General features: G+C 39.6%; 1 protein-coding gene across 1 annotated transcript in view; it reads right to left on the bottom strand.

Annotated features, from left to right (window-relative positions):
* BOD1L1 (biorientation of chromosomes in cell division 1 like 1) overlaps nt 1-12,172 on the bottom strand; it is a 191,747-nt gene that overhangs the window by 150,713 nt on the left and 28,862 nt on the right. The window contains exons 6-11 of the mRNA XM_015814955.2: nt 11,686-11,876; nt 9,313-9,927; nt 7,912-8,049; nt 6,268-6,437; nt 3,816-3,930; nt 3,531-3,675 (exon numbers count right to left, since the gene is read on the bottom strand). Coding sequence (XP_015670441.2) covers nt 3,531-3,675; nt 3,816-3,930; nt 6,268-6,437; nt 7,912-8,049; nt 9,313-9,927; nt 11,686-11,876 — 1,374 coding nt within the window. The remainder of the gene's footprint in view (nt 1-3,530; nt 3,676-3,815; nt 3,931-6,267; nt 6,438-7,911; nt 8,050-9,312; nt 9,928-11,685; nt 11,877-12,172) is intronic.

Here is a 12,172-nt window from a genome sequence, read left to right as displayed (position 1 = left end):
GTAAACATTTAGAATGCCAAAGAAGGTGATAAACTAAAAGATGAATAGAGCTTTGCAAGAGAAAATAATTCCCAAGAAAGAAATTCTGTTTGTGGAATATCTGCCTCTTTGTTCTTTCAAAACCCTATTGTCTTTGTAGTTCTGTCCCATTATCCCATGATTACACCTAATCATTTTAATGACTTCATTAGGTATTTTATGTGCTATATCTCAATATTCGCTATTTATCTACCAATACCATACAAGATTATCATTTGTAGTCTGCAGATCTATTCACTATTAATAACAAATTATTTTGTGCTGACTTTTTTGGCTGTCTTGTATAGAGTAAGTATTTCATAATACACTAGAATGTAACATTGCTTTTACCCTAGTCTTTTATATCACTCTTTGTCAGATCTGCCATCTTCAGCTTGGCACCTCGCTGGCATCCTGCCATCAATTGTTAGGGGGGAAGAAGAAGTATGTAATTGGCATGTAGAGGGTAGAGCTGACCTAACAGTGTGTGTGTGACAGGTTTGATGGAAACCAGAGGAGTGAGAACCAGCTTGTTCCAGTCTTCAAGGCACGGAGCCTGAGAAAGAAATACAAATTGCACCAAGAGGCACCAAAACACCTACTTGGCATACCATTGGTCAGATGAATCAGTCAAGGGGGGAGGGCTAGGGAGAAGGGGAAATTTTGTAACCTTTTGCACAGGAACTTTAGTTCTAGCCTGTTTTGCTGCAGCCACTTCTTTTATTAAGAAGAACCTATCACTTCAACCAAATGGAATCGAGAGTCTTTCTTTCCTAGGGACCTAGCTGGGGCAAATCTGACATTAGGCTAGAACTGCAATAGTGGTCACCCAGGAGAGATACCTCTACTGTGGGACCATGCAAAAGAGGTTGATTCATGAGAGCAACCAGGAGGAAGATGAAGAAATAGCTGCAAGACCCCATGGCACAGTAGACCTCCCTGAATTCCTGGGGGAGGTGGAAAACTGCGATGACCAGTCGAAACCCCATGGTCACTGAAGTTCAGGAAGAAAGAAGAATGCGATGAGAAGCCTCTGGGATGACTTTCACACCTGATAGCCGAGGGAACCTCCAGAGGGAGCCACATGTGGAAGTTGAGGAGGAAGCAACTCCATCCCCCAATGATAGCGCAAGACCTCTGGCCACTCTGACCTGAGAATCAGTGGGGAGTGAGACAGACACAGACAACAACCCTTAGGTAAGTCGTCCTGTAATCCCAGTGACCATTCCCTTATGGCACTCCTCAGGCCATAAGGGAAGCCTGCTTGCCCTCTTAGACTTGGGTTGCACGAGATGCTTGGTCAACTCCACATTAGTTGAGAAGCTGGGCCTGCAGCTTCAAGAACCTAAAGTGCCCATGGCGTTTTGCCAGTTGGATGGGTCGGTAGCAGCCGCCACCCCCACAACATTTGTCACAGAACCCGTAGAGATGAGGCTGGGTGCCCACACAGAAACTCTAAGCTTCATTGTGGTATCAGGCATGGAGAGGCCCCTAGTCCTGGGTCTAGTGTGGCTATTAAAATGGAACTCTTATGTGAACTCAAGGAGGAGGCTACCAGCACCACTGGAAGAGAAAACAAAGAAAAATATAGGGGCAGCCATGCAAGAACACCCTAGGGGGGATTCCTGGATACCCAAGGAGTACTGGGACTTACAGGACATATTTAATGAAAAGGGCTTGGACACGCTCCTCCCTCATCATTCCACTGACTGTGCCATAGAAATCCTACTAGGGGCTAAGTTTCCCAAGCCCAAGCTGTATTCAATGACCCCAAGAGAGGGAGCTTGAAGAGCTCCAATCATTCATAAACAAGAATTTAAAGCGTGAGTACATGCAACCAGCCAGACCCCAGGTGGCCGCCACGATCATTTTCAGAGAAAAAATGATGGTAAATAAATATATATAAAAGTTGCTAAGAGTTGTTAAATTTGTACGCTGCCCAGAGTTGTTTGATAGAGTGATGGGCAGCATATAAATTTAATTACATAAATAAAGATAGCTAGGAGCTCCTGAGATAGTCATCTTCTGCCTCGAGCTAAGTTGAAGAGGGCCCATGAACATGGCTTTTCCAAATTCTTCTGAAGTTAAATAAGTTTGTACAGTAATCCTCATGAATGAAGCTTATATCTATGTCCCAGGGTATATGTAGACTACCGTGGCATTCATGGTATTTGTGTGGAAAATGTTTACCCACTACCCATCATGAAGGGACATCAAAGATATTTTGGATTCATGGATTCACACACATACTGGGGGGAAACCCAATACTTAGTGGCATGGAAAGATGAAACAGAATGGGTAGATTCACAACATCTTCCGAAACAGAATGGGTGGATTTACCTTAGAGCTTCCAAATTACTTAAGAAGTTCCATGAACAATACCCGGACAAACCTCACTGAACATCAGTTAATCTTGCATTCGTATTTGTCTCTGTCTCCTTCCCCTCCTGCTTGTTTTTTCTTTGCAGGGCTAACATCTCTGAAAAGGGGGGGCAGAATGTCAGATCTGCCATCTTCAGCTTAGCCCCTGGCTGGCATCCTGCCATCAATCATTAGGGGGGGAGAGGAAGTAGGCAATTGGCATGTAGAGAGTAGAGATGACCTAAGAGTATGTATGTGACAGGTTTGATGGAAACCAGAAATGTTGAGAACCAGCTTGTTCCAGTCTTCAAGGCCACGGAGCCCGAGAAAGGAATGCAAATCACACCAAGAGGCACTAAACATCCCAGCAGTTTCCAAAACATCTACTTGGCACACCACTGATCGGCGAGAAGGGGAAAATTTGCAATCTTTTGCATGGGAACTTTAGTGCTAGCCTGCTTTTGCTGCAACCACTAGTTCTTAATAAAATACCCTATCACTTCGACCAAATGGAGTTGAGGGTCTTTCTTTCCTAGGGACCTAGCTTGGGCAAGCCTGACACTCTTATTTAGTTGTATTTAATTTTTTTATATGCATGTTATGTCTGTGACCTATAATAAAGTACAGGTAGTCCTTGAGACAACTATAGTTGAGCCCAAATTTCTGTTGCTAACCAAGACATTTGTTAAGTGAATTTTGATCCATTTTACGACTTTTCTTGCCACAGTTGTTAAGTGAATCACTGCAATTAAGTTAGTAACATGGTTAAGTGAATCTGGCTCCCCCAATTGACTTTGCTTGTCAGAAGGTCACAAACGGTGATCACAGGATCCCGGGATATTGCAACTAAAATAAATATGAGTCAGTTGCCAAGTGTCTGAATTTTGATCAAGTGACCGTGAAGGTGCTGCAACGTTGGTGTGAAAAATGGTTATGCATAATTTTTTTTGGTGCCATTGTAACGACAAATGGTCACTAAACAAACTGTTGTTAAGTCAAGGACTACCTGTAACTAATTTATTGATTTTTCTGAAATCACACAAGCAAAGTACTTCTTCAGTGATTATATTCTCTGAAAACTGCAAGACAATTTAGTAATATGCCAACATGAATGTAATTCCACTTTAATGTAAAAGGAAATGAAAGTATACCTTGACTCTCTTTTTCTTTTCCTGCTTAGTGCTACTTTCTTTTCCAAAAATCTTTGTTCTTTAAGCACATCCTTAATGCTGGCACTACCAGTGTTTAAATCAAAGCTTCTTCTTGAAAGGTCTTCCAAATTTTGAATGCTTTTACCTAAAATAATACCAGAAAATCTCAAGCTGCAGTATCTCATATTTCCATAATTTCAGAATAAAGGCTTCCACTGGTTTGCCAAAAATGCATCCATTAGTAAAGCACTGCAAGAAAGATTGGCATAAAGTAAAACTCAGTACCTTGAGGGCCAATTTTCAGAGATTTTGTTCTTTCTGCTGCCTTCTGTTTCCTCTTCTCTTCAAGTTTTTCTCTGTTAAGCTGTCTCCTCAGAAATCTCTCTTCTTTTTCTCTAGCCTAAAGATACAAATAGGGTGGGAAAGTGTGTGATCCAGAGTAAGACATGGACAGGCTTTCAGTTTTCTTATCCAAGTTTCCCTTTATTACCTAAGTTTATGAGCCCATGTGAGGCATATTAGCTGGATTCTGGTGGTGTCAGAAAACAACACAGACCATGCATTTCCCTCTTGTGGCTCTTCAAATGTTGTCCAACTATAATTCCTGGCAGCTTCATTCAGTACAGCCAGTGCTGAGGGATGCTGGGAATTATTCTTCTGCTATGTTTGAAGTTCTACAAGATCTAGTAGAATATGCTAATCTTTAATACCCCTAAGCATCTTGGAGTCAAATTATGTGATATATATCTACTGCAGCTGGTTATTTAAGACTGCACTCTCTGGAGTATCTTTCCTATTTCCTGTGCACATAACATGTTAAGTCATATTATGGTTGAGCTTAATAAACAATGGGCTACAGATTTTAGTTAAGAAAAAATTAGCCCAGAGTGGTTACTTAACTTAGCATGCTTCCATGTGCCATCCAAACCCAGGAAACAGATCAATCAATGGTACAATTTTTGTGGGCTTCAGAAAAACAGGCAGGTCTTACCTGTCCTGAGCCACTTTTGTTAATTAAAAAAAATCAAAAGAAAAAAAAGCCTCCCAGAACTGTGGTGCTCCATCACTGAGGATTTTCAAGGAAATACTGGACAATCATTTGTCCGGGATGGAATAAAGACTCCTGTTTTGAGTAAGATTATTTTTATTTCTTGCTGGTGTATGTAGATGCATCATTTGTACTTGTTGTTCAATTAAAAATAATAAAAATTTTATGGAGAAAAAAAAAAGACTCCTGCCTTGGGCAGTGGGTTAGATTAGAAGACCTCCAAGGTCCCTTCCAACTGTAGAATTCTTTCTAATGTAGTTCTATTTGGCTGGGAGACAATAATAAAACTGCTCTTTTTGATGCACTAATCAGTTAATAAAACTGATCTTAATCAGTAATTTGTGCCAGAAACTAGAGGGGAAGGGAGACCTTGCCAACTGGCTTGTATTTCCTAGCAAATCTTTCCTACCCTTTACCATACTATCATTCTAGATAGCCTGCCAAGCTGGGCTTTAGGAGTCTTGTTTCACAATGCATTAGATCCTTCCTGTTAGATCAGACATGTCAAACTCGCGACGTCATATGACGTCGCGCAACGTATCAGTAGAGTTTTGCCATTGCCGGCAATGGGGTGGGTGCGGCTTCCGCATGACGTGTCGGCACGGGCTGGCAGTTTCACACCCCTGTGTTAGATTAAGTCTAGAAGATGCTGCTCAAGGAATATTCTTCCAAAGTGAGGCCACTGATTCCTGGAATTCCATCTATTTCCCACTGGTCTTTGATATTCACAAAAAACTGTTTAGAGAAGTCATTTGGAGATTTGGAGTTTGAGAGAAATTCACTTCTGAAACTGCTTAAATTCCACAATGGGCTAAATGAAGAATTGAATCCAGATAAGACAAAGATGCTACTGGGAGAATGAAATCCTCAATTTGGGGATCAGGTGCTCTGAATTTTCAGTAAGTTTGTTCTCATCCTAAAAGAACAGGTTTGCAGTCTTAGATTATTCTTGGGTCCTCAGCTGACACTAAATTTAGAGAGGGCAGCTACACAGAGGAGCAACTGTATTTGGTGCATCATCCAAATCTTCTCAACTAGTTGGATGTGGTGATGACTGTCCATAGCTGGGCTATATCCCAACTACAGTATATTATATGTATAACATGCATTTCCATATGAGAGAAATCAGTATAAAGAAGTAATTTTCTATCTATCCCACACTATGGATGAAATTAGTTAGGGAAAAATGAGTTTCCAGGTGGTTCAGGGTAGAGACAACCAGTATTTTTTCTGCTGAGAGATGGCAGAAATAGCAATAAGGCACTTGAACCCATGGAGACATTCTTAAACCTTTCTTTTAATTTAAGAGGTAACAATGAATGTTAGAGTAGCAGCAATAAATAAAAAATTAGGAGAAAAAGATTCTGAAACCTTTTTTGTTCTTGCCTTAAATTTTCCCAACATGATATGTATCCATATAAAGTGTTTCAGAGTTAAAATAAAGAAAAACTTGGCTGCCTGGATTGTGTGCAGCAGATGTAATACTGCATGTGTACAAAACTTTACCTTCCAGTCTTTTGAGAAGTTGATAAGTCATAAGAAAAATGAACATGACCCAGAACCCTCAGCTTGGAGCAAAGAACAAGCTGCTGCATTATAATTGATGCTGGAAGAAGTTTTTCAGAGTGTCATTCATCCAGGAAAACTGCCACTCATTAAGGAAAGAGATAAAAGAGCAGTTAAACTTACAACTGACTGGCGACGTTGCTCCACTGTTCTTTCATCATCTGAATCACTGTAATACTTGGAGTAAAGGTAAGGCTTGTGGATGTAAGCATGTCGACCAGATTTTGTTTTTTTATCATTTGTCCCTTCTGCCCCTGGTTTTTCTTTAATCTGGCTACATTCATCTTCCTCATCTAGATAAAAGTTGAGAAAACAAAAGTTTGAGGAAATGTTCGTTTTTAATTTATACTATATATTCTGAGATCCAAAGAACCAGATACTACTCCCAAGGTAGGTGAAACCCCCTTCTCAACCAAACTCTTTCTCAAAGCTGATGTTTTATAGAAGGACTGTAGCTGGAAATGAAAAACAATCACCCTTCTCTGAAAGCAAAAATTCTTTTGGCATTTCAGGATCCAAACGTTAGCTATCCTCCAGCTATTAAAATAACAATAATGTATTAATATATATTGTTATAAATAATATGTTAAAATCCCACAGTATTTTACTATCCCGCTATTATAGTAATTCCAGAACTACAGATCAGAGTAAATTTAGCTTTCATTGTTATCATAAGATTCTGGAATTGTAATATTATTATATTGCATATTGCTATTATTTGATAGCCTCAGCTACAATTATCTTAGGAAAACAATGAATTGATTCCAGATATTCCAGCTAGTAAAACCACAGACTTATCCTTTTAGCATTCAAGAAAGATAAATAGATGGTAGAGATCAAAGCAATCAATCAACTAAGCATTTGAATGCAGCTTTCTGAACTTAAAATACTGGAATCTTTTTTTAAAAAAATATTATTCATTATCATGGAAAATAAAATACAAAACAATAAAACAAACAAACAAGATAAAACAAAACAAAACCCTAACAACAAAATACTGAAATCTTTCAACTGACCTTTCCATATACTGTAAACAAACTGACTTTGTTCTTATGAATAAAGGACCCTATGCTGTAGTTTGCCTAATATCTATTAAATACATTTTTTCTTCCTAGTGGTTTTTCCTGCAAGTTCTGCTTTCTTTAAGATAAACTGAATGTTGATCTATTGGTTGACATAGGAATTGACATTGTGGGCTGAGAGAAAATGACTGGCCCAAAGTCAACCAACCCACTTTCATACCTCACAGCCTCCTGATTTCTAGCCTGGTGCCTTAACCATTAGACCAAACTAGCTCTCATCCTATTGAACATAAAATGAGCTTTGCTAAATGAGAGTCTACTCATGATTCATGGTTAATGCAGAACACATCATATAAACCAACAAATATATTTAGAAATAACATTATTTTCATTCATGTGGTATCTAAATATATGAGAATTGATAGATCCAGGCTACTTGTTAAGGTAAGAAGGATGTTTATGCCTTGTCTTGCCAAGAAGAGTTTTCCCATCAATCTTTGCTTGGATTCAGTGCCCATGCAAGCATTTAAAATCACATCCAAGCTAATTTTAATCCATTTTAGAGGCAGACTAATGGAGTGAAGAACTGTATTTATTTGGATTTTTGTGGTACACTGCACTGAGTGTATGTAATATTCAGTCATTCCAACTAATAGTACCACAAGTATACAAGGGAGTTGTATTTAAGGAAAAACAAGTTCATTCTTTTTTTATTTTCACTAACCAACGGTCAAGATTACTTTACCATCAGAAACAATTTCTCCTTCTTCTGTGCTATCAGAAAGCATGTCTTCACTATCTTCTTCAAAGGAAGAAAGGTCACTGGTGTGCACAGAGCTAACAGTAATATCACTCAATATGTCCACATCAGAATCTTCCAACACTAAATGAAAAAAAACAGAGATGACTTATAATCTGATCCAGAATCCAAAACATCCCACAAGTGGAAACAACTCCATGCATGACTGGCACTACCCACCTTCCATAGTGCTGTTGAAGAAAATGTATGTAAAAAGGTCTCAGTGCAGAAACTAAGCATCATCATAAGATAAGACAGATATGGAAAAAAATTGTCCTAAGAATGGTCATGAAAGTCTTCCTCCTCACTGAAATGCCAACCCTCAGGCTTCCATTCTCCAGTCTGGTACCCTCCAGGCACACTGGGATTCCAATTTCCCAGAATTCACAGCATAGCCATTAAATCAGCTTGGAATTGCAGGGTCTGACATGCCATCAACCAGGAGGGCACCATGCTGAAAAAGGCCGTAGCAAGAGACAACTATCTTAATAAAACATATAAAATAAGAAATCAAAAGAATGCAAGAAGGTTTTAACATAACACGAAAAGAGGACAAGAAATTTGGCAAAAAAAAGATGGAAGAGATATCAATTGCTTTAGATGAGATAAAGAAAGAGAACAGCAACAGTAACCTAACAGTAATTAAAACTGAATAAAATATATGAAAGAGCTTTAGCATATCTTCTGTGAGAAATTAATGTATTTCAGAAAGATCGTTAAATGATGAAACTGTCAAAACATGCAAGTATAAAAAGCCATCCTATAGGAAAGGTTCCTGGCATATAAAGAAATTAAAGTCCAAAACATAAAATGAGAAATAAAGGATCATGAATGAGGAAAGCAAAGGATAAGAATCTCAAAATGCAACATGAAAATGAGACATTATTTAAAAAGATCTGACGAAAAAGTGGCTGAAAACTTAAATGCAGTAATGTCTCCTTTCATAAGTAGTGCACAGGTTAGTAGAGAAGAGTAAAAAGAAACCGTTCTGGGTTAAAAATCTGAAACAAGGACAATTAAAAACCAAGAAGAGTACAAAGATACTCACTACAAACAATGAACAGGCATGGTTTGAGATAAAAACATTCATCATAATATTTAGTATTATCTTGCCAATATAGTAGTTGCTATGTCTATAAAACAAGCTACATTCTGAAATATTCTCTAAGTCCAGAAAACTAAAATCTTTAGAAAATTACCATGCTGCAGATAAAAAAAATCTGAAGTCAAGCAATAAAATGTAATGCCAGTATCTTTTCATCTATATCAAAACTTTCCAATTAAATAAAAAACTCCTTTCATTTGTTTCAATCTGTTCATAAAGAATAAACATCTGTGATATTATACCTTCTTTTGTGCTTTCATTTTTGTTTTTACTAGTGTTCTTTTCCAGGGCTAAATGTTTTATCACTTCTATCTCTTTATCTTTTATTGTCTTTTCTTCTTTTGCTTTTACATCATCACTATTTCTCTTTGAGAAGTCTACTTTTTTGTCAGATTTTTCTTTCTTTTCTTTCTTCTTTTCTCCTTTTTCCAGGCTTTCCAGTTTTCTATCACATTTATCCACCACTTTACTTTTTTGTTCATCACTTTCCTGAAAATTTTCCTTGTATGGATTAAGCAGGCTGCTAGCTTCTTTTGATATAGTTTTTCCTTCTTCATTTGAAGAAAATGAATTACTTATATCTTCACAGTTTACTACTAGTTCAAAACTTTCTTCTGTAGAGTTACAAGGAGTTTTTTCTCCATCAGCAACGTCTTCTGCATTCCGGTCTCTCTCTGTGCTGCCATCCAAACTGTGCTGACACAGGAGTTTCTTTGAGAATCTCTCATTTGTCTTGGTGTTGGTTGCTTCTATAGAAGCCCTAGTGGCATTGGCTTCTTGGTTGAGAGATGTTATGGTCTCCAAAATAGACAGAGCATCATTAGCCATATTCACATTTGGAGTGACAGCAGGAACACCTTCAAACAAGAGTAAGGTTAAGTGCAACTATTAGTATGAGGTATTGCATATGTACTGAAGAAGCCAAAACAAAAAAGAATTTCTTGGTTCAGAATGCTCAATGTGAGTCCAATTGTGCACTTGGGCACATCCTTAGATACTAACATTCCATTTGTGACAGTAAACCATGTGGAACAACTCTGCTAGGATGCAATGTTGGCAATACAGTGTCAAGAAAGCTTTTTTATTACTCTCATTATCGGAATAGGACGTTTAGGTGCCGACCCTTGATCCTTCGCTCCCAGCCAGCTGCCACTGCAACACAACAGGCTTTCCTCATCCACTGCCCTCTGCCAGCAATAGTCCACTGCCAGTGGCCCCCTGGCCCTCTACCCCGTCGTCCCAGCCCATTCCCCGAGGCATGGTTTTACCTGGGCGTTTTGCTGCTCTGGACAAGTAGCCAACAGCCAATTGGATAACGCGCTTAGAAACGGAGCAAATGGGGCAGTTGAAAACGCAGTGTTCCGCTCCATTTCTAAGTGCGCATTGGCAGGCAGACGGACCTTCCAGTTTCCCCAAGGTCTCCGTTCAGATAAAAATTGTTTGAGCGTCAGCAGCTTGGGTTTCTCAGCTCCATCCCAATGGAAGAAAGCGGAGGCACAGCAGTGGGATTGCTCTCAATAAGGCTGGCGCAAGTGAGCGAGCAGTGCACACGGGTCTTATTGTTTGAGAGCAATCCTGCTGCTGCGTCTCCACTTTCTTCCACTCGGATAGAGCCCTTGAGTGGGGAGGATGAGGAGGAAAAGAGCGGTGAGGATTTGTGCCAGCCGGCCAGTCAGGCAAAGAGTAGGTCAGGCGGGGTGGGTGGCTGGCTAGGGAGGGGGTATCATGGTTGCTCAGGTGGCTGCGACTGCCGCCAGCAGCTTGGATGCAGGTGCAAGGGGCCTGGCCCCGCGATTCCTCCCTGCTCAATTGAAGGCTTCGTTCCTGCCCTCAAACTAAGGCCGATGCATGCCAACAAGCAGCGCACCTGGGCCACACACAGCATTGGTTCCTGCGCTCAGTCCACTCCAATTGCACACTTTGCCCCATAGGCATGCAAACAAAGCAAACACTCCTCCCCCCCAGAATGGAAGCTTCCAGGGGCTATGATCTCTTTTGCAGAGAATTTATGTTTGAACTCGTGCAATATTACAGCACCCAGGAGCTTCCATTGCTGGCGCGAAAAGCATTTCAAGCCGACTCTCCTCTCCCTCAAAGGGAAAGAAACCATGGCAGAGAGGAGACAGATTTTGCAAGGTGAGTCTGATGCGGCAGGAAGGGAGGGGGAAGCATGAGGTATCTTAGTGGGTCAGGGAGGCCTTGGGCGCCTGTTCCATCACTAGGCCCTCCATGGCCTTCCCCACCCTAAGATACCACATGTGCACTTAACAAACCACGCATTCGCCCATTAATTCGATTAGAGAATGCGTGAGCGTAAGCAGGGAGTGATGTTGTTCGAGGTACGAGATTCACTCCCATGAATTTTCGAGTTATGAATGGAATGGGCAGGCTCCATTCCATTCGTAACTTGAGGACTAGTTGTAATATCAAAGCCTCTTTGGATAAAGAAGTTATTTTCCCTTTAGCACATTAATTTGGAAATTGGTTTCAATGACATCATTTGAATGCATGCCTGTGATTAAGAGGCATTACTTCAGCTCTTGCTTCCTTACACTCACCTCTTTAAAACCCAAAGATTAAAAGCATACTCATTTTGCCAAGGGAAGAGAGAATACCTTGCAGCAAAACAGAAGGATCAATTTTTTCTTCAGGCAGGGCAAAGCTGGGATTGGTCTCTTCTTGGTGATTCATTGTGGCTAAAAATTCATGGACAGCCTTTTCTACCTGTGGCCTGAATATGTGGTTGATCTTTGGATCCACGACTTGAGAAATGATTCTGTCAATTCCAGATTCTAACATTCCAGATCTGAAATGAAATGACAATATAACTTCTTATCTAGCACAGCTAACATAATTACTTTAACACAATATAGCAAGTCTCTTCTATGAATACTCTTGGTAATCTTAACAAGATTATAAGGCAGGTTAGAATCATTATTTGTATATATTACAAGAGAAAATAATGAAGAATTCAAGAGAACTCTCAGATATCCTAGGAAAAACAGTGCAAAATATTGGCCAAGGATGGGATTCAATTCATCCACATAGGTCAATTTAAATTAAGACAATTTAAATCCTGATTTTATAAAATCAATAATTCTT

This window comes from Protobothrops mucrosquamatus, unplaced genomic scaffold (assembly GCF_001527695.2).
Source record: "Protobothrops mucrosquamatus isolate PMUCROS unplaced genomic scaffold, P.Mucros_1.0 scaffold_97, whole genome shotgun sequence".
NCBI classification, from domain to species: Eukaryota; Metazoa; Chordata; class Lepidosauria; order Squamata; family Viperidae; genus Protobothrops; species Protobothrops mucrosquamatus.
Note: the sequence above shows the minus strand (reverse complement) of the source record. Positions and strands in the feature narration are given on the sequence as shown.